A 24,379-nucleotide genomic window follows, 5' to 3' on the forward strand; every position below is an offset into this window, starting at 1 on the left:
CTCCACCAGTGACTGCACCATGGCCACCTTTCGTAAGGGGATTCTACAACTTGCCCAGTTGACTAATTGTTCTGCTGCCCCCTAAAATGCACATTAATTTTTCGTCTATGCCCAAGGGGTGAGAAGTTCTGGAGCATTTGGTGGCACTTTCATGCTTTTGTGTTGCTTGAGTCGCCGGAAAAGCTTCAGAGGCTCTGACTCCAAGCCTGTCAATGGAGTTGCTGCTGAACGGTCTCAGCTACGGAAGAATGCTCACCTTTGACAAGCTTTTCCAAGTGTGTGGCCACTTCCATCACCACCCATCCCCCTGTACCCCCCCCCCCCAACCCCCACCGCATGTGCACTGGAGCAAGCTGGGAAAAAGCGACTTGCCTGTGCCCCCCATCAAATGTGCACACCCCTTCCTTGATGGCCTATGGGCAATACTTGTGAGCACTGCGCTAGGTTGTGTGCACTCACCTCCCAGTTCTCCTCAAAGTTCAGGTCACCAGGTGCACGCTTTGAAAGGCAGTCGTGAAGCATGCTGTTCTGAAGTCACGCCGACATGGGCTGTAAATCTGATGTGGGGGGATGATTTTGGTGAGCAGGGCTTATAAGAAGATGCTAAAGTATTGAAATTAGGTACCTGACGTCTGACAGCAGGAAACGCAGCCCGCCATTAAGGGATGGAGTGGACAAGCGCAAACTGGTTTCACAACGGCTTAAACCAATTTTTGGCTTTCTCGCCATATTGTCCGGTCACGTCCGATATGGTGCTCAATGCCAATGGGACCCAACGATTTCGCCCTGAGGAATTTTCGAAGATTATAACCAATGCATCTACTATCTCTGCAGCCACTTCCTTTAACACCCTAGGATGCAGGCCATCTGGTCTGGGGACTTGTCAGCCTTTAGGCCCAATAGTTTTCCCAGCATCTTTTCCCTGGTGATGGTAATTGTTTTAAGTTCTTCCCTCCCATTCACCTCTTGGTTTTCAACTATCTTTGGGAAGTTTTCTTAGTCTTCTACAGTAAAGACAGACACAAAATACCTGTTCAACGCCTCTGCTATTTCCTTGTTTTCCCTTTTTAATTCCCCAGACTCACTCTCTACACTAGGGTCATGATTTTCAGCTTGGCGTGCAGGTCTGCGCCTGACATGTATGAGTGTAAAATAATGCGCAATGATGTCGGGCGAGCGTCCCGACGACATTGCGCACTTGCATGATATTTCGGTCAGCGGGCATGTGCGAGAGTTGGCAGCGCACCCACCGACAAATAAGAGGCCTATTAAGACCCTTAAGCAAGTAATTGAAGTGAATTTTTCTCTGCTCGTCCATCCAACCTTATGGTTGGCGGGTGGGTGAATAGGCCAAGCGGCCTTTGCATTTTTTGCGAAACCTCATCCATGGGTGGGCTGAGGTTTCAAACAGTGATTTAAAAACCAATAAAAGTTTTTAAAACTCATTTTTCACACGTCCATGATTATGTGACAGAGTCACAAGAGGGGACATGTTTTCCTTATTTTTAAAATCTTTATTTTTGATGTTAAAAATCTCCGGTTCCGTGAGGCAGCTCTGTAGCTTAAGGGAGCTTTCCCTGAGCGCACCCCCACTCATGCGTACACTTCAGCGCTCGTGCTCCTCCTGCCCCAACCTTGGCAGTGCTGAGCGTTTCAGCGCACCGTTAATTGGCCAGCCAGTGTGAAATCGTGGTCAGGGCCTGATCGCGGGCAGTGGACCGTTGCGTGGCCACTCCCAGGCCAGCCTGCCACGCCTGCCCAATGAGAGAAAAATCCTCCACTAGCTTTTCTTACTCTTTTCCTATTTAAATACCTGTAGAAACTCTTACTAGCTAGCTTTCTCTCATACTCAATGTTCTTTCTTTTCATTGTTGTTTTTGTCATTCTTTGCTGGTTCTTAAAATTTAACCGATCTTCTGACCTTTGCAAATTTGTATAGTGTTTCTTTCAATTTGATATTATCCTTAACTTCCTTATTCAGCCATGGATGATGCACCTTCTCAAAGAGTCTTTCTATCTCACTGAGATAAATCTTTTGCTGAGAGTTATTAAATATCTCCTTAAAAGCCTGCCACTCTATCTCTACTATCCTGACTTTTAACCTAGTTTCCCAGTTCACTTTAGCCAACTCTGCCTTCATATCCTTATAATTACCCTTATCCAGGTTTAAAACACTAGTCTTAGACTCACACTTCTCCCTTTCAAATGGAACATGAAATTCGATCATGTTATGATCACTGTCACCTGGAAGCTCATTTACTATGTGGTTATTGATTAATCCTGTTTCATTGTTCATTACCAGGTATAGAATAACCTGTACCCTGGTTGGCTCTAGAAAGTACTGCTCTAAGAAATTGTCCTGAATATACTCTATGAACTCATTTTCCAGTCTACTTTTGCTAACCTGATTTGCCTAATCTACGTTTAATTAAAGTCACTTATGATTATTATAGTACCTTTCTTACATGCCCCATTTATTTCTTCCTGTATAATCTGTCCTACCATGTAACATTAGGAGTCCTATCAGCTACTCCCATGATTGACCTTTTCCTATTTCTTATCTGAACTGATTCTACATCTTGTTGTTTGAGCTGAGGTCAGCTCGCTCTACTGTACTAAATGGATCCTTAATTAACAGAGCTACGCCATCACCATATCCTAGCTTCCTATCTTTTTAAAATGCCAAATGCCCTTCAATATTTAGGTCCTAGTCTTGGTCTCCCTGCAGCCATACCTCTGGGATGGCTATCAGGTCATACATATTTATTTCTATCCATGCTAACGATACATCCTTTCTGTTATGAATGCATAGACATACATAGCCTTTAACCCTGTCTTTTTTTTAACCATTTTTGCACTCTCTGACCTGATCTGCCAGTAAACCCTTAGGTTTGTAATCTCTATCCCTTCCTGCCCAGAGACATGAGTTCAAATCCCACCACAGCAGCTGGGGAATTTAAATTGAGTTCATTAAATAAATCCTGTTAGTGTCAGTTATGCTGAGCATGGAACTACCAGATTGTTGCAACAAATCCATCTGGTTCATTAATGACCTCCAGAGAAGTAAATCCACTGTCCTTACTGGGTCTGGCCTATATGTGACTCCAGACCCACACCAACATAGATGACTGTTAATTGTCCTCATAAATGGCCTAGTAAAGTACTCGGTTAGTATTCAAGAAGATTACTCACAAGTACCTTCACAAGGACAATAAACAATGGGCTGGTCATTGATGCTCACATCCCATGAATGAATAGAGGAGAGGGTGGTCCCTGCTTGTGAAACCCCGGTGGTTGAGCCCACCCACATGCACAATAAGATCCCAGAGCCCATGACTTTCATCCTAGCAACAGGTCTGGGCTGCTTGGAAGCATCAGCTCTGGCGAATGGCAACTATATGATTTACACGGATCCACGGGAGTATGTCTGTGTTTATAGGGAACCATGGGAGTGTGTCAGTGATTACAGGAATCTACGGGAGTGTGTCAGTGTTTACAGAAATCCACAGGGGTGTGTCAGTGTTTACAGAAATCCACAGGGGTGTGTCAGTGTTTACAGAGATCCACAGGGGTGTGTCAGTGTTTACAGCGATCCACAGGAGTGTGTCAGTGATTACAGAGATCCACGGGAATGTGTCAGTGATTACAGAGATCCACGGGAGTGTGTCAGTGTTTACAGAAATCCACAGGGGTGTGTCAGTGTTTACAGAGATCCACGGGAGTGTGTCAGTGATTACAGAGATCCACGGGAGTGTGTCAGTGATTACAGGGAGCCACAGGAGTGTGTCAGTGATTACAGAGATCCACGGGAGTGTGTCAGTGATTACAGGAATCCATGGGAGTGTGTCAGTGATTACAGGAATCCATGGGAGTGTGTCAGTGATTACAGGAATCCATGGGAGTGTGTCAGTGATTACAGGGATCCACAGGAGTGTGCCAGTGATTACAGGTATCCACAGGGGAGTGCCAGTGATTACAGGGATCCACAAGATTGTGCCAGTGATTACAATGATCAGCAGCAGTGTATCAGTGATTTCAGGGATCCACAGAAGTATGCCAAAGATTACAGGGATCCACGGGAGTGGGTCAGTGATTACAGGGATCCACGGAAGCGTGCCAGTGATTTGCAGGGATCCTCAGGAGTGTGTCAGTGATTACAGGGATCCACAGGAGTGTGTCAGTGTTTACAGGGAGCCACAGGAGTGTGTCAGTGATTACAGGGATCCACGGGAGTGGGTCAGTGATTACAGGGATCCACGGAAGCGTGCCAGTGATTTGCAGGGATCCTCAGGAGTGTGTCAGTGATTACAGGGATCCACAGGAGTGTGTCAGTGTTTACAGGGAGCCACAGGAGTGTGTCAGTGATTACAGGGATCCACAGGAGTGTGTCAGTGATTACAGGGAGCCACAGGAGTGTGTCAGTGTTTACAGGGAGCCACAGGAGTGTGTCAGTGATTACAGGGATCCACAGGAGTGTGTCAGTGATTACAGGGATCCACAGGAGTGTGTCAGTGTTTACAGGGATCCACAGGAGTGTGTCAGTGTTTACAAGGATCCACAGGAGTGTGTCAGTGTTTACAGGGATCCACAGGAGTGTGTCAGTGTTTACAGGGAGCCACAGGAGTGTGTCAGTGATTACAGGGATCCACAGGAGTGTGTCAGTGATTACAGGGAGCCACAGGAGTGTGTCAGTGTTTACAGGGAGCCACAGGAGTGTGTCAGTGATTACAGGGATCCACAGGAGTGTGTCAGTGTTTACAGGGATCCACAGGAGTGTGTCAGTGTTTACAGGGATCCACAGGAGTGTGTCAGTGTTTACATGGATCCACAGGAGTGTGTCAGTGTTTACAGGGAGCCACAGGAGTGTGTAAGTGATTACAGGGATCCACGGGAGTGGGTCAGTGATTACAGGGATCCACGGAAGCGTGCCAGTGATTTGCAGGGATCCTCAGGAGTGTGTCAGTGATTACAGGGATCCACGGAAGCGTGCCAGTGATTTGCAGGGATCCTCAGGAGTGTGTCAGTGTTTACAGGGAGCCACAGGAGTGTGTAAGTGATTACAGGGATCCACGGGAGTGGGTCAGTGATTACAGGGATCCACGGAAGCGTGCCAGTGATTTGCAGGGATCCTCAGGAGTGTGTCAGTGATTACAGGGATCCACGGAAGCGTGCCAGTGATTTGCAGGGATCCTCAGGAGTGTGTCAGTGATTACAGGGATCCACAGGAGTGTGTCAGTGTTTACAGGGAGCCACAGGAGTGTGTCAGTGATTACAGGGATCCACAGGAGTGTGTCAGTGATTACAGGGAGCCACAGGAGTGTGTCAGTGTTTACAGGGAGCCACAGGAGTGTGTCAGTGATTACAGGGATCCACAGGAGTGTGTCAGTGATTACAGGGATCCACAGGAGTGTGTCAGTGTTTACAGGGAGCCACAGGAGTGTGTCAGTGATTACAGGGATCCACAGGAGTGTGTCAGTGATTACAGGGATCCACAGGAGTGTGTCAGTGATTACAGGGATCCACAGGAGTGTGTCAGTGTTTACAGGGATCCACAGGAGTGTGTCAGTGTTTACAGGGATCCACAGGAGTGTGTCAGTGTTTACATGGATCCACAGGAGTGTGTCAGTGTTTACTGGGGTTGGCAGGAGTGTGTCAGTGATTACATGGATCCACAGGAGTGTGTCAGTGATTACAGGGATCCACAGGAGCATGTCAGTGTTTACAGGGATCCACAGGAGTGTGTCAGTGTTTACAGGGATCCACAGGAGTGTGTCAGTATTTACAGGGATCTACGAGAGCGTATCAACACTTATGGGAGATTTTCTTATTGTTCCATTAGTTGTGTTTTTCCTGAGAGGGAGAGCAATTTTAGTTCATTATAATTTTCTCCAACTTTAATTTTACTGACTAGGCTCAGGTTAGCTCAGAAATGCTACAGTGAACAGCTCTGAAAATCGAGCGGAATGAGTTTTTTCTAGTTGAAGCTGGTGTCCAGTGATTTCTGCTGGTGTCATTCCAGGTGTTGTCACAAAGCACTGACCTGTAACTTGACTTTGACCCCATCCACAACCACCACCTTATTCTGTAAAACAAGGAGAAAAACTGGTTAGCAGTGGGAAATGCATGCGGCACATATAGTGATCACAATGGGCAGGTCTCTGTCAGCATGCTGCTAACGACTAGTATCAAACAAATTAACACTACTGGGGATCCCCTGCAAACACTGATCCTGAACCACTGCTTACTCTGAACATCCAGCCACCCGGTACCATTGGTCATCCTGTTTGATTCACCACCCAAACCAATTGACACATCATCAATGATTCACAAACCCCATACGATTGACTGTCAAATAAATGTTTCCAATGTCACAAAGCAGCAATGTCGCTGCATGGCTGCATTCTATGACTGGTTGTTAACATTGTTGTTAACAGATGTCTGTTCTTCTTCACTTTTCCCCACTAGAATTTTCACTGGTGCTGTTTCTTTAAAGTGGACGCACTTCTTTATTTTCTAGGAAGGTTATATCCCCTTGTCCCCAAAAGTCCTACCAGCGATAATTGTATATTAATTATGTTTAATTGGAGGGGATAGTGGACATTAACTGGGGATCCACTTGCACAGCTATAAATAGACACAGACTGAAACTGCAGTTGTTGAGTTAGGAGGTATATGCTTGTAATGTATAACTCGCTAAATAAATGCTTATAGAAGTATGTAAAGATTGGCTCCAGTTCTATCATTTGCAAACTACTCGATATAAGACCTATCAGTCTCTTCAAAATAACACACTGACACCATCATTACCCCCTCTAAAAGTTTCTATGATGTCACTCCCTTAAAGGGGATGTACTTGCTCTTATTCCTCTTATTCCTTTTGAGCAAGTTTTTTAACAACACTGGTTCAGCAGCTAACTGTAAATGCTTGCACCTTGCCATCTCAACCTGTAATTTCAGTGCTGTCATCCCATTTAAAGGTGGCAATCTATCCAAGCCAGGCCTTGCAGGAGTGAAAATAATGAAACATTTCTAAACGTTTAGTGTTGTAGAAGTTTGGAACTCTTTCTGCAAATTCTCCTCAGGTCCTGTTCAAAATCTGCTGCACAGACCTTATATTCATCACATTAATATTCATCTTCCAGTCTCAGGCTGGCTCTTTATTTGACCAAGATCTTGTTGAATTTTACAAGTTCATTGGCTGCCCGTAACCTGGTGACAGGGTCTATTCTTCTCGCACTCAGCAATGAATTGTGTGAATAGCAGGTATTAAAATTATGGAGTTTATTTGATTGTTATGTTTTGGGACTGTGTCTGTAATGTAAAGTAAAATGTAGGGAGTCAGTGACCTGTTCTGAAGCCTGCCTGACAGAAAGCATGGGTGATTTCATTGTTAGAGATTGAAGAGGGCTCAGGTTGTTTTATTCAGAAGAAGTGCAAGGTGTTTACGCTTGGTGAGAATGGCAGCCACCTGTGTGTGAACAGTGAGTAGACTGAGAGTGTCCAAAGTCCCAGAAAAGTGTTGAGAATGTTGGGTTGTAAACAGTTGTGCTTTAAACTGTGCATTTAGTTCCAAGGTGAAAGAAAGTTGGTCTCTCAAGGATAGCCAATCAGCATTTCTACCTAGGTACAAGGCTCATGTGATTCACTTTGCTATGGAAGTGGGCTTTCAGAGAGGAAGACTTTCTAACATATCCCTGAAAACTCAGGGACACTGTTAGTCTGCCAGGATCCAGGAGAGAGAGAACAGTAAGAGGCCAAAGGTCCCTATGGTTCACCATGCAGGAATACAGGTGAGAGCTCATGCTCAGATTGCAAAAACCAAATTTGTGGGGAGTTAAAATGAGGCTGGGAGATTTAGCTAGAGTGGGAAAAGTCTCCAGTCATACTCTCACTGCGAAAGACAGTCTGGTGCGAAACGTTTACGGGCTGCGAAAGGAAACAATCAGAAGTAAACCCTTGGGAGCTAACATCCCAAGGGAATTGAATGTGTACTTAAAGGGCCGTGTAACGTATACCTGTGAAGTGTGTTTTTTCAGTCATGCTAAAAGAAAAGGGGAATATTCTGTTCTATGGTTTAAAGCGTAGTTTGCCTACAAAAGTAGTGCTTAGTTAATAGTGCTCTTATCTATTGTTACAGTAAAAAGCTTAAAACATGAAATTTTGTAGTGTTATCCTTCCAGCTATTAATTGGAAGTTCGAATTTCCTTTGATCTCTACGAGGCCATAACGAACTGGGGACTCTTTGCAGAACTTCAAATCCACAGGCTGTGATGAGTACACTGGGTTTAGCCAGAGTTTAAATGAATAAGATTTCACAGTAACTTTTGCTGTATTAATTGAAAAGCCAAAATTACTTATGTCTATTGCTGAAGCTTTCCTCAAAAGGGAAGATTTGTTTTTGAGTGGCCTGCAACAGTTAACAAAGGTTAATTTAAGAGTGGTGGCAAGAAAGTTAGAACTAGTTAGAAAAAAGTATATGCTAAGAAGTTGGAAATAGTTGAGATATTGAATTAATATTTGAATCTTCAGGAAGAAAAAGATAATTCAGATAAAGCGCAGATTGAGCAGACTAGGATTCAATTACAAATGAAGCAACTGGAACTCGAAAGAGAGGAAAAAGAAAAAGAGAAATTAAAAAACTTGAAATCCAAAGAGACAGAGAAAAACAAAAACTTGAACTTGAAAGAGAAATAAGGAGAAAAAAGGAGAAATGCAAAAACTTGAACTTAAATTTCAAAGAGTAAGAGAAAAGGAAAGCCTTGAATTACAAAGAGAAAGGGAAACCAGGACATTTGAACTGGATATGGAAAGACTTTGATTATGTGAACAGGGAGTAGCAGGCAGGCTTGATGATGGATCAGGTTTAACTCCTGGTTTTGATTTAGTAAAGAATATTCACCTAGTCCCTAAATTCAGTGAGGAAGGAGTTAAGTGTATTTTGTCTCATTTGAGAAAATTGCTACAAAGTTACAATGGCCAAGAGAAATTTGCACAATCCTATTACAAAGTATTTTGGTAAAGAAAGCATTGGTGGTTTATTCGACTCTTTTCAGAATTAGGAGCAGGAGTAGGCCATTTAGCCCCTTGAGCCAGCTCCACCATTTGATAAGATCATGGTTGATCTGATTATGGCCTCAAATTACTTTCCTTTCTACCTCCTATACCGCTTAACAGCCTTGTCAATCAATAATCTACCTAACTCAGTCTTAAAAATAGGCAATGAATCTGCATTCAGAATTCCACAGACTAATGACCCTCAGATAAAAGAAATCTCTCCTCATCTCCGTCTGAAGCGGGAGACCCTTTATTTTTAAACTGTGTCCTGCTATTTTTACCATCAGCAAATTTAGCAATCATGCACTTGGTCCCTTCATCAAAGTCATTGATATAGATTCTAAATAGTTGAGGACCCAGCACTAATCCCTGTGGCACTCCACTAGTTACAGCTTGCCAACCTGAGCCATTTACCCTTACTCTCTGCTTCCTGTTAGCCAACCAATCCTCCATCCACATTAATATGTTGCCCTCTACACCCCTTTCTCTCTCTCTTCAGGTGCCATGCCCTTGGCATTGGTGATCATGGACATCCATGTTTTGCTTGACAAGGTACTGCAATGGTTTGCCATTGCCTTCTGCAGGTTCTGGCTGACCAGCAGTCTCTCTCATTCTTACCGCCAGCCATAGGCGTATTGGAAGGACTTACAAGTTGATACTTAACCGGTTTGGCCATATTAGGAATGCACCTTCCTTGACCATCAAGTTCCAGAGTGGGACTTGTACCCAGCGCTTCTGGCTCCACATGGACTCCACACCCCTTACACCATGAGCTCTTAGTTTGTGTAGTAACCTTAAATGTGACACCTTATCAAATCCCTTTTGGAAATACAAGTAGACCACATCTAGAGGTTTCCCTGTTATCCATGTTGCTTGTTACTTCCTCAAAGAACTCTAATAAACTCTAATAAATTGGTCAAACATGATTTCCCTTTCACAAAACCATGTTGACTCTGCTTGCATTAAGATTTTATAAGTGCCCTGCTACAACCTGCTTAATAAAAGCTTTCAGTATTTTCACTATGACAGATGTTAAGCTAACTGGCCTGTAGTTTCCTGCTTTCTGTCTCCCTCCTTTCTTGAATAGAGGTGTTACATTTGCTATTTTCCAATCTGATGGGATCTTTCCGGAATCTAGGGAATTTTGGAAAATTACAAATAATGCATCTACTCCCTCAGCAGCCACTTCTTTTAAGACTCTAGGATGCAGGACATTGGGTGGTGGGAGCTTTTCAGCCTTTAGCTCGAATAGTTTTCTCCGTATTCTTTCCCTGGTGATTGTAATTGCTTTAAGTTCCTCCCTCCCTTCCTACTCTTGATTTACAAATATTTCTGGGATGTTATTTGTATTTCCTATGGTGAAGTCAGCCAGAAAATATCTTTTCAATGCCTCTGCCATTTCCTTATTTCCCATTATTAATTCCCCAGGCTCACTCTCTAGAGGGTCAACACTTCCTTTAGATACTCTTTTCCTTTTTAAATATTTGTACATACACTGAATACCTGATTTTATATTTCTAGCCAGCTTTCTCTGGGATGGCAGGACTTTCCTATGAGAGACTGAGCAGACTGGGCCCATATTCTCTAGAGTATAGAAGAATGAGAAGAGATCTCAATGAAGCATACAAAATTTTTACAGGGCTCGTCAGCATAGATGCAGGAAGAATGTTTCCCTGGCTGGTGGAGGTCTAGAACCAGGGAACACAGTCTCGGAATAAGAAGTAGGCCATTTAAGGCTGAGATGAGGTGGAGTTTCTTCATTCAGAGGGTGGTGAATCTTTGGAATTCTCTACCCCAGAGGACTGTGGAGACTCAATCATTGAGTATATTTAAGACAGAGGTTGATAGATTTCTAGATATTGAAGGTATCAAGGGATATGGCTACAGTGCAGGAAATGGCATTGATTCAGCCATGATCTGGTTGAATGGAGGAACAGGCTCAAGGGCTGAATGGCCTACTCCTGCTCCTATTTCATATGCTTCTGTGTACTCTAGTTTCTCCTTCCTTATTATTTTTAGTTTGCAAATTATAATACCATTAAGACTGCTGTGCTTAATTTATATGAAGCAGTCCCAGAGGCTTATCGGCAAAAATGTAGAAATCTGCAGAAGAGACTTCTGTGGAAGTCGCTAGAGAAAAAGAATTGTTGTTTGACTGATGGTACAAGGTGATGAAACTTGATCAAGATTTTGAAAACCTTAGCGAGCTATTGTTAATGGAGTAATTTAAATCTGTATTCCTTTAGGAATCAGGTCTACCTAGAAGACCGTAAAGTTTCTAAAATAAGGGGAGCGGTAATTTGGCTGATGATTACAAATTGTTCCATGAATACATAGGTGGCAGCAAACCTTTGTTTGCAAAGTCACAGAGGAGCCAGAGAGATAAATGAGTTGATAATGAATAGAACACAAATTACTGTGAGGGGCATGGCCAAACTCAAAAGGCAGATGCTTCTCAGAATAGTAAAAGAGGCAGTGTGGGAAATAAATATGATTCAATGAGACCAATTTTGCCATAAGATGGGGCATGTGAAAGCTGACTGCCGAAAGTTGAAAGCGAAGCCGGTAGCTTTCGTGGACGTGTCCAGAAAATGCAGTTTTACTGAGTGAAGCTTGCGACAAACCGATGTCATCTAATGTATTTACAGTCAGTGTAAATCGGAACATAAACGATGATGGGAGTTTTACATTTGAGGGTGAAGTAGCCCTCACTTAAAGTTGTGATTATGCTCCTGAAAATCGTGACTTTAATTGAAATGACTTTAAGTGAAAAAAAGGTTCTCATAGGAATCTGTGTTAAAACTGGAGTTTGATTCTGTTGGTTTCATTATCAGAAAAAAAACATACAAAATTTATACCCTGTAAGTTGAAATACTTCACATAGCTAAATTTCTACATTGGTAAAATGAAATATCTTGTAAAATAATATAAATTTAAAAATATTAAAGAAAAACATAACTTTCTACTCAAAGTACCTCCTGCTAGCTGCGATCCAGCTTCCAGAACCTTCCATTCCCTGATCCTCCTGGTTGCTGCAGATCCTTCCCTTCCCTGACCATCCATCTTGTGGCCTCTCCCCATGCCTGGCCCAGCCTCTCACCAACTCCTACTTCCTGACCCACCCTCGCAAAAATCTCCTGCTCCCTGACCCACCCTCTCGCCAAATCTCCTGCTCCCTGACCCACCCTCTCGCCAAATCTCCTGCTCCCTGACCCACACTCTCGCCAAATCTCCTGCTCCCTGACCCACACTCTCGCCAAATCTCTTGCTCCCTGACCCACCCTCTCGCCAAATCTCCTGCTCCCTGACCCACCCTCTCGCCAAATCTCCTGCTCCCTGACCCACCCTCTCGCCAAATCTCCTGCTCCCTGACTCACCCTCTCGCCAAATCTCCTGCTCCCTGACCCACCCTCTCGCCAAATCTCCTGCTCCCTGACTCACCCTCTCGCCAAATCTCCTGCTCCCTGACTCACCCTCTCGCCAAATCTCCTGCTCCCTGACCCACACTCTCGCCAAATCTCCTGCTCCCTGACCCACCCTCTCGCCAAATCTCCTGCTCGCTGACCCACCCTCTCACCAAATCTCCTGCTCCCTGACCCACACTCTCGCCAACTCCTACTTCCTGATCCACCCTCTCTCCAAATCTCCTGCTCCCTGACCCACCCTCTCGCCAAATCTCCTGCTCCCTGACCCACCCTCTCGCCAAATCTCCTGCTCCCTGACCCACCCTCTCGCCAAACCTCCTGCTCCCTGACCCACCCTCTCGCCAAATCTCCTGCTCCCTGACCCACCCTCTCGCCAAATCTCCTGCTCCCTGACCCACCCTCTCGCCAAATCTCCTGCTCCCTGACCCACCCTATCGCCAAATCTCCTGCTCCCTGACCCACCCTCTCGCCAAATCTCCTGCTCCCTGACCCACCCTCTCACCAAATCTCCTATTTCCCGACCCACACTCTCGCCAAATCTCCTGCTCCCTGAACCATCCTCTCGCCAAATCTCCTACTTCCTGACCCACCCTCTCGCCAAATCTCCTGCTCCCTGACCCACCCTCTCGCCAAATCTCCTGCTCCCTGACCCACCCTCTTGCCAAATCTCCTGCTCCCTGACCCACCCTCTTGCCAAATCTCCTGCTCCCTGACCCACCCTCTCGCCAAATCTCCTGCTCCCTGACCCACCCTCTTGCCAAATCTCCTACTTCCTGACCCACCCTCTTGCCAAATCTCCTGCTCCCTGACTCACCCTCTCGCCAAATCTCCTGCTCCCTGACTCACCCTCTCGCCAAATCTCCTGCTCCCTGACCCACACTCTCGCCAAATCTCCTGCTCCCTGACCCACCCTCTCGCCAAATCTCCTGCTCGCTGACCCACCCTCTCACCAAATCTCCTGCTCCCTGACCCAAACTCTCGCCAACTCCTACTTCCTGATCCACCCTCTCTCCAAATCTCCTGCTCCCTGACCCACCCTCTCGCCAAATCTCCTGCTCCCTGACCCACCCTCTCGCCAAATCTCCTGCTCCCTGACCCACCCTCTCGCCAAACCTCCTGCTCCCTGACCCACCCTCTCGCCAAATCTCCTGCTCCCTGACCCACCCTCTCGCCAAATCTCCTGCTCCCTGACCCACCCTCTCGCCAAATCTCCTGCTCCCTGACCCACCCTATCGCCAAATCTCCTGCTCCCTGACCCACCCTCTCGCCAAATCTCCTGCTCCCTGACCCACCCTCTCACCAAATCTCCTATTTCCCGACCCACACTCTCGCCAAATCTCCTGCTCCCTGAACCATCCTCTCGCCAAATCTCCTACTTCCTGACCCACCCTCTCGCCAAATCTCCTGCTCCCTGACCCACCCTCTCGCCAAATCTCCTGCTCCCTGACCCACCCTCTTGCCAAATCTCCTGCTCCCTGACCCACCCTCTTGCCAAATCTCCTGCTCCCTGACCCACCCTCTCGCCAAATCTCCTGCTCCCTGACCCACCCTCTTGCCAAATCTCCTACTTCCTGACCCACCCTCTTGCCAAATCTCCTGCTCCCTGACTCACCCTCTCGCCACTTCTCTCCCCTGAACCCAAGTTCCTATTCAATGTCCAGATCCGATCTGAAGTCGGAACTCCGGGGTTGTGAAAGTGTGAGTCCTGATGGTACACAAGTACCAAGCTGGGGCTGTTAGAATCCAGGTTTTTATTAAATACCTAGAGCTGCTCCTCCTGCCTCGCCACTCATCTCCTGAGCCCTTACTCACAGTGAGGGTTCAGGAGAGGAAAGCAGCGAGTGGGAGCCTTTTAAAATAACTTGGATTACAGCAGCCCAGGCTCACCACTGGGTCTCCTACTTTTACAATCACGAAGCTCTGGCATTGGATTGGATCTGGACCTTGAACAGGAACACAGACTCAGGAGAGCGAAGCGGTGAAAGGGTGAGTCAGGGAGCAGGAACTCAGCAAGAAAATGAGTCGCCCACGGGGAGAAGTGGCAAGTCAGGAGTGGGGGAGGGGGAGAGGCTGCAAGTTGGGGGTCGGAGAGGGGGAGAGGCTGCAAGTCGGGGGTGGGGGAGGGAGAGGCAGCAAGTCAGGGGTAGGGGAGGGGGAGAGGCAGCAAGTCGGGGGTGGGGGAGGGGGAGAGGCTGCAAGTCGGGGGTGGGGGAGGGAGAGGCAGCAAGTCAGGGGTAGGGGAGGGGGAGAGGCAGCAAGTCGGGGGTGGGGGAGGGGGAGAGGCTGCAAGTTGGGGGTAGGGGAGGGGGAGAGGCTGCAAGTTGGGGGTAGGCGAGGGGGAGAGGCAGCAAGTCGGGGGTAGGGGAGGGGGAGAGGCAGCAAGTCAGGAGTGGGGGAGGGGGAGAGGCTGCAAGTCGGGGGTGGGAGAGGGGGAGAGGCTGCAAGTTGGGGAGTTAGAGAGAGCGAGAGGCCACTCCAAAATGGTGCTAAATGGGTCACGTGGGATATAACGTTAAAACGAATCTTACTCAATGAGGTTACAGGGCCCATTAACTTGCTGATGTTAAAATGGAACAATGTTAAATGGGGATTTACTGTAACTCTAGTTTTGTCTGATAAAGGAGCCAAAAAGAATGTTATACTTCCAGATATGGGGTTGGTTCAAAACTCGATCTTAGCAAAAGAGGTGGATTTCTTTGTAGAGAGTTTGCTAAATAACAGTATATTGATACAGGGTATTGATGGAAATTGTTTACCTGTTCCATTGTGTAGGGTGAAGTTAAATTGTGCTTTAGTCAGTGGGTCTGTTATGTGTCCACATTGCCTATTACTGATGTTGATTTTACTTTGGGGATTGGTGTACCTGGAGACCGTCTCCTGCACCCAGATATTTCTGAAAAATACACTGAAGTGGGTTTAGATAAGGATATATCAGCCAGGTCAGTGAACTTTGAAAAACACATAACAAAAATAAAAATACCTCTCCCCACTTAAACCAGCTTATATTTCACCTCTTTTTTATTTTTCCTTAGTTCTGATGAGGAGTCACTTGGACTCGAGACGTTAACTGTATTCCTCTCTGCAGATGCTGCCAGACCTGCTGAGTTTTTCCAGGTATTTTTATTTTTATTTTGGATTTCCAGCATCCGCAGTTTTTGCTTTTATGTTTTTGAAAAACACATGCCTATCTCTGAATCTGTTGCAATAGATAATGGTTTAACTCAAGGGGTTCCCAAAGTCAAAAGCTCAAACTTCTGAAACTGAAAGCATTTTGAAGCTTCAGACTGACAACAGAGTTAACAATCACGGGAAACTAATTGACTCTGTCTGACCCTAAGCATCAGGTGTCAAAACAAAATACATCAGCATTTCAGCCTAGTGGGCAAACAAAGAGAGATAATGTTTAAACCAAAGTGACTTGGTTCTGACTGATACTGTTACTGTGGAATCATGAGGGCAGATCACGAGCCTAGAGTGGAAAATAAAGCTTCGAAATGAAAAGGCTGTGGAACTTGCTTGGAAGGCATTGAACAAAGCTTGTGCTGAATGGCATGATGATAAACAGAATGAATGTAAAAGAATGCAGGAGCTGATTAAAATAGAATATAAGGAATTTTTATTGGAACATCGACATAACCTCAAAAAATTCTTAAAGCAGTGCATCTTGGTCCCATGTTTAAATAGATGTTTTTTCCGCAGATTTAGACATGAATAAACCTGCAGCTATGAAAGAAGATGGAGATCAAATGTTTGAACTTGGACCAAGTGGTTCACCGATTCTAAAGGAAAATAAAAGGAAATGCTGAATCCAGAGAGTAGAAAGCATTACAATAGCAAATTTCTTTTGAATCAACAAGTTGCACCTGTTGTATGCAAAAACCAGAAGGACTATCAAAGGTCAGTAATGTTGTTCCTGACAAGATTAACCAAACCAGACCAAGGATACAATTATCTACCAAGGACATGGAAGCAATGTGAGCTTTAATCATCATGAGAAAGGACATTTGCTACAACACATCTCAGAAGGTCAAGCTACTAGCAATGAAGCCAATACTCAATCATATGAGAGGAAGAACTTTCCTCATAAGATAACCCCTTCGGGGGTTGGGGATTGGGAGGGGGAGGGGGAAGGGTGGCGATGGAGGGGAGAAAGGATATTATTTGTGCTGTCTGTAATATGTTAGCTGTCAAGGTGTATAGAATGTTATACGTTGTTATATTTGTCATACCTAGTAAAGATATCATATCTGTAACTTTCGAGATGCGGACTTTAGTTAATGTGGACGTCCTTAAATTCACTTTAAAAAGTGGATAATGTGCTGCAAAAATGACCACTGAGGGTCAGGTGACTTTTTGTGTGTTAGGACCGACAAAGAATTAACTCAGGTTTCTGGAAATTTCCGAAGATGTAATGACTGCGGGTAGAATGCCCTCTCTTGAATATGCATGCTGTATACGAAGCCACTCATGAATTTACACCTCCTATTATCTGTGCATTTACCAAAATTAAAATCAATAGCACCCAGACTCAGTGCCCGTGAGCTTGAAACTTAACAAAGAGGTATGGAGAAACCAGTTTATCACAAGCAGGTGTGAACAGACTCATCATGTAGGAATGGCTTCTAACTTCAAATCATTTGTGTGGGCAATAAATGCATTTAAGCATGTGGTCACATGATTGAAACTGACTTCAGATAATAAATCTTATTACTCCAAGAACCAGCCAGAAGCAAGTCAGTCTGGAGACCAACAGGACACCAGTGGGACCATTCCTTCAGCTAGAAGACATAACAATGCCTAACAACTGAAGCAGTGAGAGAGAGGCTAATTTGTTCCCATCTGCAACTAAAGTATATCTCTTCTTCTATAGAAGCTCAGCCACAACCTTGTCTGAAAACCCAGAGAAGTCCAACTTTCATTTATCTTCAAACAAGCATGAGAAAGGACCCCAACAGCCTGCAACAGCTGCAGCTTAAAGGACTAATCTAAGCACATGTTTTGCTTTCTTGTTATCCTGTTAATAATCTATGTGTACGTTATCTATAAAACCCATCTTTTCTTGTGTGTATATGTGTCTGGATGTTTGAGGGAGTGAGTGGTTTGCTGCAATTATATTCTAGGTTTTGTGTGAATAAATGTTTTTTTTCTTTCAATTTAACTTACCAGGAAGCCTACCTCTGCCAATTATTAAAAGTCACAGAACGAAAAGGGTTTTAAAAAAATTTCCTCTAAAATACACATCTTGTTGCAGATAACTGAGGTGTGAGGAGAAAGGGGAAAAGTTATCCCACCAACTCTCTCCCGTCCATAACATATCTTGGCTAGTGTCCATGAAAACTCATCGCTATGATGATGACTTTTGTGGGGGAGGTGCTACAATTGTGAGAATTATTAGATTTTATTAGATTATTATGTTTTGGGACTGTGGGCAGAACCGTCTGGTCCTGTTGGCGGGGGGGCGTCATGGCGGGCATGAGCGGACAATATGGTGAGAAGGCCAAAAATCAGTTTAATGCCGCCATGAAACCAGTTTGCGATTGTGCGCTCCGCCGGTCAATGGAGAGCCGCGTTTCCCACCATCCAACACCGGGAACTTAATTTTAATATATTTGAATCTCATTATTGTGCCCTCACATGTTCCCACCATCATCCACCTGACGCCAAATTTACCGCCCACGTCAGCGTGAGTTCAGAACGGCATGCTTCACGACTGCCTTTAAAAGTCACTGCATCTGGTGAAATGAAGTTTGAGGGGAACTTGGAGGTGAGAGCACACAACCTTGCACAGCACTTGCGAGCATCGCCCACAGGACATCAGGGAAGAGGCGCTGCACATTTGGGGGGGCACAGACAAGTCACTTTTTCCCGACTGGCTTTCAGTGTGGTGCTGGTGCAAGGGCTCCGGTGTGGGTCAGGCTGGGGGCAGGGGTGGGGGCGAGGGCGGGCGAGGGCACAGGCTGAAGGAAGTACACAAGCACGTGCCTGGGGCTTGCGGTGGGGGGGTGGATGTGAGATGGGGGGGATGGGGGGAGCAAGCATTCTTCTGCAGCTGAGACCGTTCAGCAGCAGCTCCAAAGACAGGCTTGAGGTTGGGCCTCTGAAGCTTTTCTGCCCACTCAAGGAACGCAATGGCATGAAAATGCCACAAATGGTCCAGAATCTTTCACCCCTCGGGCACAGAAGGAAAATTAATGTGCTGATTTAGGGAGTAGCAGAACAATTGGCCGACTGGGCAAGTTATAGAATCCCCTTGCGAAAGGTGGCCATGGCGTAGTCACTGGTGGAGGCGCTCACAGCCCCTTGCAATGTCTTTATTAAGGTTTAGACCAGTATTCATCATGGTTCAACCTAACAGTGCAGCCTTGCAATGCAGGTTAGGAGAACGGTTGAGCCTGAGCTGAGAGCACAGCATGCAGTCCAGTGGCTGAAAGTACCTCCAATTGGTCATGTGGAGTGGGGCAGAGGTGGGTGGGTTTCAGACAGTCAACAACTGCTCTACACACTGGCCATCCAAGTGGTGGCCTGCACTCTCCATGGAGAGGCCTTCAGGCTTAATTAAGAGATGTGCTTAGGACATGCTAACCTACACACCTCTCTCTTTGATCCTGCAGGTGTGGAACATCAGGATCATGCAGCCTGGTGATTTAACGGTACACTTCATGGTTTTCAGGGAACAGAGAAGAAGATGGAGAGAGCAGCTGAACCGCCTGGCTCAGCAAAGGGAGGAGCACCTCCCTCAAGATGAAGAGGCAGCAGGGCCTGCTGTGCACGCAGCTGAAGATCTACAACGAGCCGTCACTCATAGGCGCCTTGCTAGATCCAGGGTCAATAGACGGCGCCAATCATTCCTGCAGATGACTGAGAACTAGTGTTGTGCATGTCTAGGGAACTGGTCAGTCACATATGCCACCTGCTGTAGGATTTGGTGCCACGGGCACATGGGGAGCATCCACTGCCAGTAGTCGTGAAAGTGACTGCAGCGCTCAACTTTTATGCCAGTGGCTCCTTCCAGGGCTCCACATGTGACCTGTGCGGGATTTCGCAAGCCTCCACGCACAACCCAGAAGATCACGGACGTCATCTTCACAAAGGCACATAACTTTGTGTATTTCGCCCGGGATCAGGAAAGCCAGGAAGCAAGAGCGCTGGGATTTGCGCAGATCTCTGGTTTCCCACAGGTGCAGGGTGCCATCGACTACACTCATGTGGCGCTTAGGCAACAAGCAGTCAACTACACCAACCGCAAGGGCATCCACTCACTGAATATTCAACTGGCCTGCGACCACCACAAACGCATCCAGCAGGTCTGCACATGATTCTCAGGGAGAGTCCACAACTCCTATGTCCTTAGCAGGCCTCAGATCCCTGACATTTCCAGGGTCCACAGAGGCTGAAGGGTTGGCTGCTCAGGGACAAGGGCTACCCAGAGAACACGTGGCTGATGACACCTGTGCGGTGGCTGCAAGCTGCAGCAGAGTGAGGGTACAATGAGGCTCATGCTGTGACCTGGACTTTGGTGGAGCAAACGATAGGCATCTTGAAAATGAGGTTCCGGTGTCTCGACAGGTCTGGTGGAGCACTGCAATACAGTCCAATGAGGGTGTTGCGCATCACTGTAGCTTGCTGTGCACTACACAACCTGGCTCTGCAACAGGGGTGGGGGAGGACCTGGCTGAGGAGGAGATGGAAGCACTGCACATCTCATTCAATGAGTAGGACATCGAAGGGAATGATGGTGATGAGGTCCTCGAAGGGGATTAAGCTAGCGATGAAGACATTGCACTGGCCAGACAAGGCAGGCACTCTCGGGAGGCGCTCATAGCCACAAGATTCATGGAAGGTGATGACGAGATGCAGTGAGGACAGTCCTGACATCCTCATCTTGCATCTGTGAACACTTAGCTCCTGTGTGGCTGATGGCAGTGCACATACCCTCAGTGCTCCTGTCATGGAGATACAGCGGAGGCCCAAATAGTCACTAGATTCCAGAAGGATGATGACGACATGCAGTGAGGATACTCCATAGATCTTCACATTGCTTCTGTGAATGTCTGACTCCTGTCTGGCCGAGGGCAGCTCACCAGTGCTCTGTGATCAGGGTCATACCATGGGGTCACAGCCATGTAACTTTAAATGCACCTGATCCTTTGTCAGACTTCAGCACGTCTCCTCTTCAGGAGCACAGCATCACCTCAAAGGTGCTGAGAGCACACAGTGAGGATGAGACATCTCAGTGATGCCTGCCCACGACATTCTGGCAGCAATGACAAGCACCATTGAGGTACAGGCATCACTAATGTGTCCAGTGAGTGTGAAGCTGGACCATCACTTTGGTCTGAAGGTTACACACTGCCCTGGACTGAGACACCTGCTTTTATTTTGTGCAGGAACCAAGTTTCACATTTGAGTGACAGAAATGAGTGGCGCTGGAGCTGTGTGCTGGTGTTGGTGCTGGTACTGGAGCTGTGTGCTAGTGCTGTGTGCTAGAGCTGGAGATGTGGGCTGGAGCTGTGTGCTGGAGCTGGAGCTGTGTGCTGAAGCTGGAGCTGTGTGCTAGAGCTGGAGCTGTGTGCTAGAGCTGGAGCTGTGTGCTAGAGCTGGAGCTGTGTGCTAGAGCTGGAGCTGTGTGCTAGAGCTGGAGCTGTGTGCTAGAGCTGGAGCTGTGGGCTGGAGCTGTGTGCTGGAGCTGGAGCTGTGTGCTAGAGCTGGAGCTGTGTGCTGGAGCTGTGTGCTGGAGCTGGAGCTGTGTGCTGAAGCTGGAGCTGTGTGCTAGAGCTGGAGCTGTGTGCTAGAGCTGGAGCTGTGTGCTAGAGCTGGAGCTGTGTGCTAGAGCTGGAGCTGTGTGCTAGAGCTGGAGCTGTGTGCTAGAGCTGGAGCTGTGTGCTAGAGCTGGAGCTGTGTGCTGGAGCTGTGTGCTGGAGCTGTGTGCTAGAGCTGGAGGAGTGTGCTGGAGCTGGAGGAGTGTGCTGGAGCTGGAGCTAGAGCTGTGGGCTGGAGCAGGAGGAGTGTGCTGGAGCTGGAGCTGTGTGCTAGAGCTGGAGCTGTGTGCTAGAGCTGGAGCTGTGGGCTGGAGCTGGAGCTGTGCGCTGGAGCTGTGTGCTAGAGCTGGAGCTGGAGCTGTGTGCTGGAGCTGGAGGAGTGTGCTGGAGCTGGAGCTGTGTGCTGGAGCTGGAGCTGTGTGCTGGAGCTGGAGGAGTGTGCTGGAGCTGGAGCTGTGTGCTGGAGCTGGAGCTGTGTGCTGGAGCTGGAGCTGTGTGCTGGAGCTGGAGCTGTGTGCTAGAGCTGGAGCTGTGTGCTGGAGCTGGAGGAGTGTGCTGGAGCTGGAGCTGTGTGCTGGAGCTGGAGCTGTGTGCTGGAGCTGGAGCTGTGTGCTGGAGCTGGAGCTGTGTGCTGGAGCTGGAGGAGTGTGCTAGAGCTGGAGCTGTGTGCTGGAGCTGGAGCTGTGTGCTGGAGCTGGAGGAGTGTGCTGGAGCTGGAGCTGGAGCTGGAGGAGTGTGCTGGAGCTGGAGCTGTGTGCTGGAGCTGGAGCAGGAGCTGGACCTGGAGCTGGAGCAGGAGCAGGAGCAGGAGCAGGAGCTGGAGCTGTGTGCTGGAGCTGGAGGAGTGTGCTGGAGCTGGAGCTGTGTGCTGGAGCTGGAGCTGTGTGCTGGAGCTGGAGGAGTGTGCTGGAGCTGGAGCTGTGTGCTGGAGCTGGAGCTGTGTGCTGGAGCTGGAGCTGTGTGCTGGAGCTGGAGCTGTGTGCTAGAGCTGGAGCTGTGTGCTGGAGCTGGAGGAGTGTGCTGGAGCTGGAGCTGTGTGCTGGAGCTGGAGCTGTGTGCTGGAGCTGGAGCTGTGTGCTGGAGCTGGAGCTGTGTGCTGGAGCTGGAGGAGTGTGCTAGAGCTGGAGCTGTGTGCTGGAGCTGGAGCTGTGTGCTGGAGCTGGAGGAGTGTGCTGGAGCTGGAGCTGGAGTTGGAGGAGTGTGCTGGAGCTGGAGCTGTGTGCTGGAGCTGGAGCAGGAGCTGGACCTGGAGCTGGAGCAGGAGCAGGAGCAGGAGCAGGAGCTGGAGCTGTGTGCTGGAGCTGGAGCTGGAGCTGGAGCTGTGTGCTGGAGCTGGAGCTGTGTGCTGGAGCTGGAGCTGGAGCTGGAGCTGGAGCTGGAGCAGGAGCTGGAGCAGGAGCTGGAGCAGGAGCAGGAGCTGGAGCTGGAGCTGGAGCTGGAGCAGGAGCTGGAGCTGGAGCAGGAGCAGGAGCTGGAGCAGGAGCTGGAGCTGGAGCTGGAGCTGGAGCTGGAGCAGGAGCTGGAGCTGGAGCTGGAGCAGGAGCAGGAGCTGGAGCTGGAGCAGGAGCTGGAGCTGGAGCAGGAGCAGGAGCAGGAGCTGGAGCTGGAGCTGGAGCTGGAGCAGGAGCTGCAGCTGGAGCTGTGTGCTGGAGCTGGAGCTGGAGCTGTGTGTTGGAGCTGGAGCTGGAGCTGTGTGCTGGAGCTGGAGCTGTGTGCTGGAGCTGGAGCTGTGTGCTGGAGCTGGAGCTGTGTGCTGGAGCTGGAGCTGGAGCTGTGTGCTGGAGCTGGAGCTGGAGCTGGGGCTGTGTGCTGGAGCTGGAGCTGGAGCTGTGTGCTGGAGCTGGAGCTGTGTGCTGGAGCTGGAGCTGGAGCTGTGTGCTGGAGCAGGAGCTGGAGCTGTGTGTTGGAGCTGGAGCTGGAGCTGTGTGCTGGAGCTGGAGCTGTGTGCTGGAGCTGAAGCTGTGTTCTGGAGCTGGAGCTGGAGCTGTGTGCTGGAGCTGGAGCTGTGTGCTGGAGCTGGAGCTGGTGTTGGAGCTGGAGCTGGAGCTGTGTGCTGGTGTTGGTGCTGGTGCTGGAGCTGTGTGCTGGAGCTGGAGCTGTGTGTTGGAGCTGGAGCTGGAGCTGTATGCTGGAGCTGGAGCTGGAGCTGGAGCTGTGTGCTGGAGCTGGAGCTGTGTGCTGGAGCTGGAGCTGTGTCCTGGAGCTGGAGCTGGAGCTGGTGTTGGAGCTGGAGCTGGAGCTAGAGCTGGAGCTGGAGCAGGAGCAGGAGCTGGAGCTGGAGCTGGAGCAGGAGCTGGAGCTGGAGCTGGAGCTGGAGCTGGAGCTGGAGCAGGAGCTGGAGCTGGAGCTGTGTGCTGGAGCTGGAGCTGTGTGTTGGAGCTGGAGCTGGAGCTGGAGCTGTGTGTTGGAGCTGGAGCTGGAGCTGGAGCTGTGTGCTGGAGCTGGAGCTGTGTGTTGGAGCTGGAGCTGGAGCTGTGTGCTGGAGCTGAAGCTGTGTTCTGGAGTTGGAGCTGGAGCTGTGTGCTGGAGCTGAAGCTGGTGTTGGAGCTGGAGCTGGAGCTGTGTGCTGGAGCTGAAGCTGTGTTCTGGAGTTGGAGCTGGAGCTGTGTGCTGGAGCTGTGTGTTGGAGCTGGAGCTGGAGCTGTGTGCTGGAGCTGGAGCTGGTGTTGGTGCTGGAGCTGGAGCTGCTGTTGGAGCTGGAGCTGGAGTTGGAGTTGGAGCTGCAGCTGGAGTTGGAGCTGTGTGCTGGAGCTGGAGTTGGAGCTGCAGCTGTGTGCTGGAGCTGGAGCTGTGTGCTGGAGCTGGAGCTGGTGTTGGAGCTGGAGCTGTGTGCTGGAGCTGGAGCTGGTGTTGGAGCTGGAGCTGTGTGCTGGTGTTGGTGCTGGAGCTGGAGCTGGTGTGCTGGAGCTGGAGCTGGAGCTGGAGTTGGAGCTGCAGCTGGAGTTGGAGTTGGTGTTGGTGCTGGAGTTGGAGTTGGTGTTGGTGCTGGAGTTGGAGCTGCTGTTGGAGCTGGAGCTGGAGTTGGAGTTGGAGCTGCAGCTGGAGTTGGAGTTGGTGTTGGTGCTGGAGTTGGAGCTGCAGCTGTGTGCTGGAGCTGGAGCTGTGTGTTGGAGCTGGAGCTGGAGCTGGAGCTGCTGTTGG

At 48.5% G+C, this 24,379-nt stretch overlaps 1 protein-coding gene across 2 annotated transcripts in view; it reads right to left on the reverse strand.

The window, feature by feature from the left end:
• Positions 1 to 24,379, reverse strand: part of LOC144699709 (ras-related protein Rab-37-like) — a 185,205-nt gene that overhangs the window by 70,408 nt on the left and 90,418 nt on the right. For both annotated transcript variants that reach the window (XM_078570861.1, XM_078570860.1), the window contains one exon: positions 6,041 to 6,082. In XM_078570861.1, coding sequence (XP_078426987.1) covers positions 6,041 to 6,082 — 42 coding nt within the window. The remainder of the gene's footprint in view (positions 1 to 6,040; positions 6,083 to 24,379) is intronic.

The sequence above is a fragment of the Cetorhinus maximus genome, chromosome 24 (genome assembly GCF_964194155.1).
Source record: "Cetorhinus maximus chromosome 24, sCetMax3.hap1.1, whole genome shotgun sequence".
NCBI classification, from domain to species: domain Eukaryota; kingdom Metazoa; phylum Chordata; class Chondrichthyes; order Lamniformes; family Cetorhinidae; genus Cetorhinus; species Cetorhinus maximus.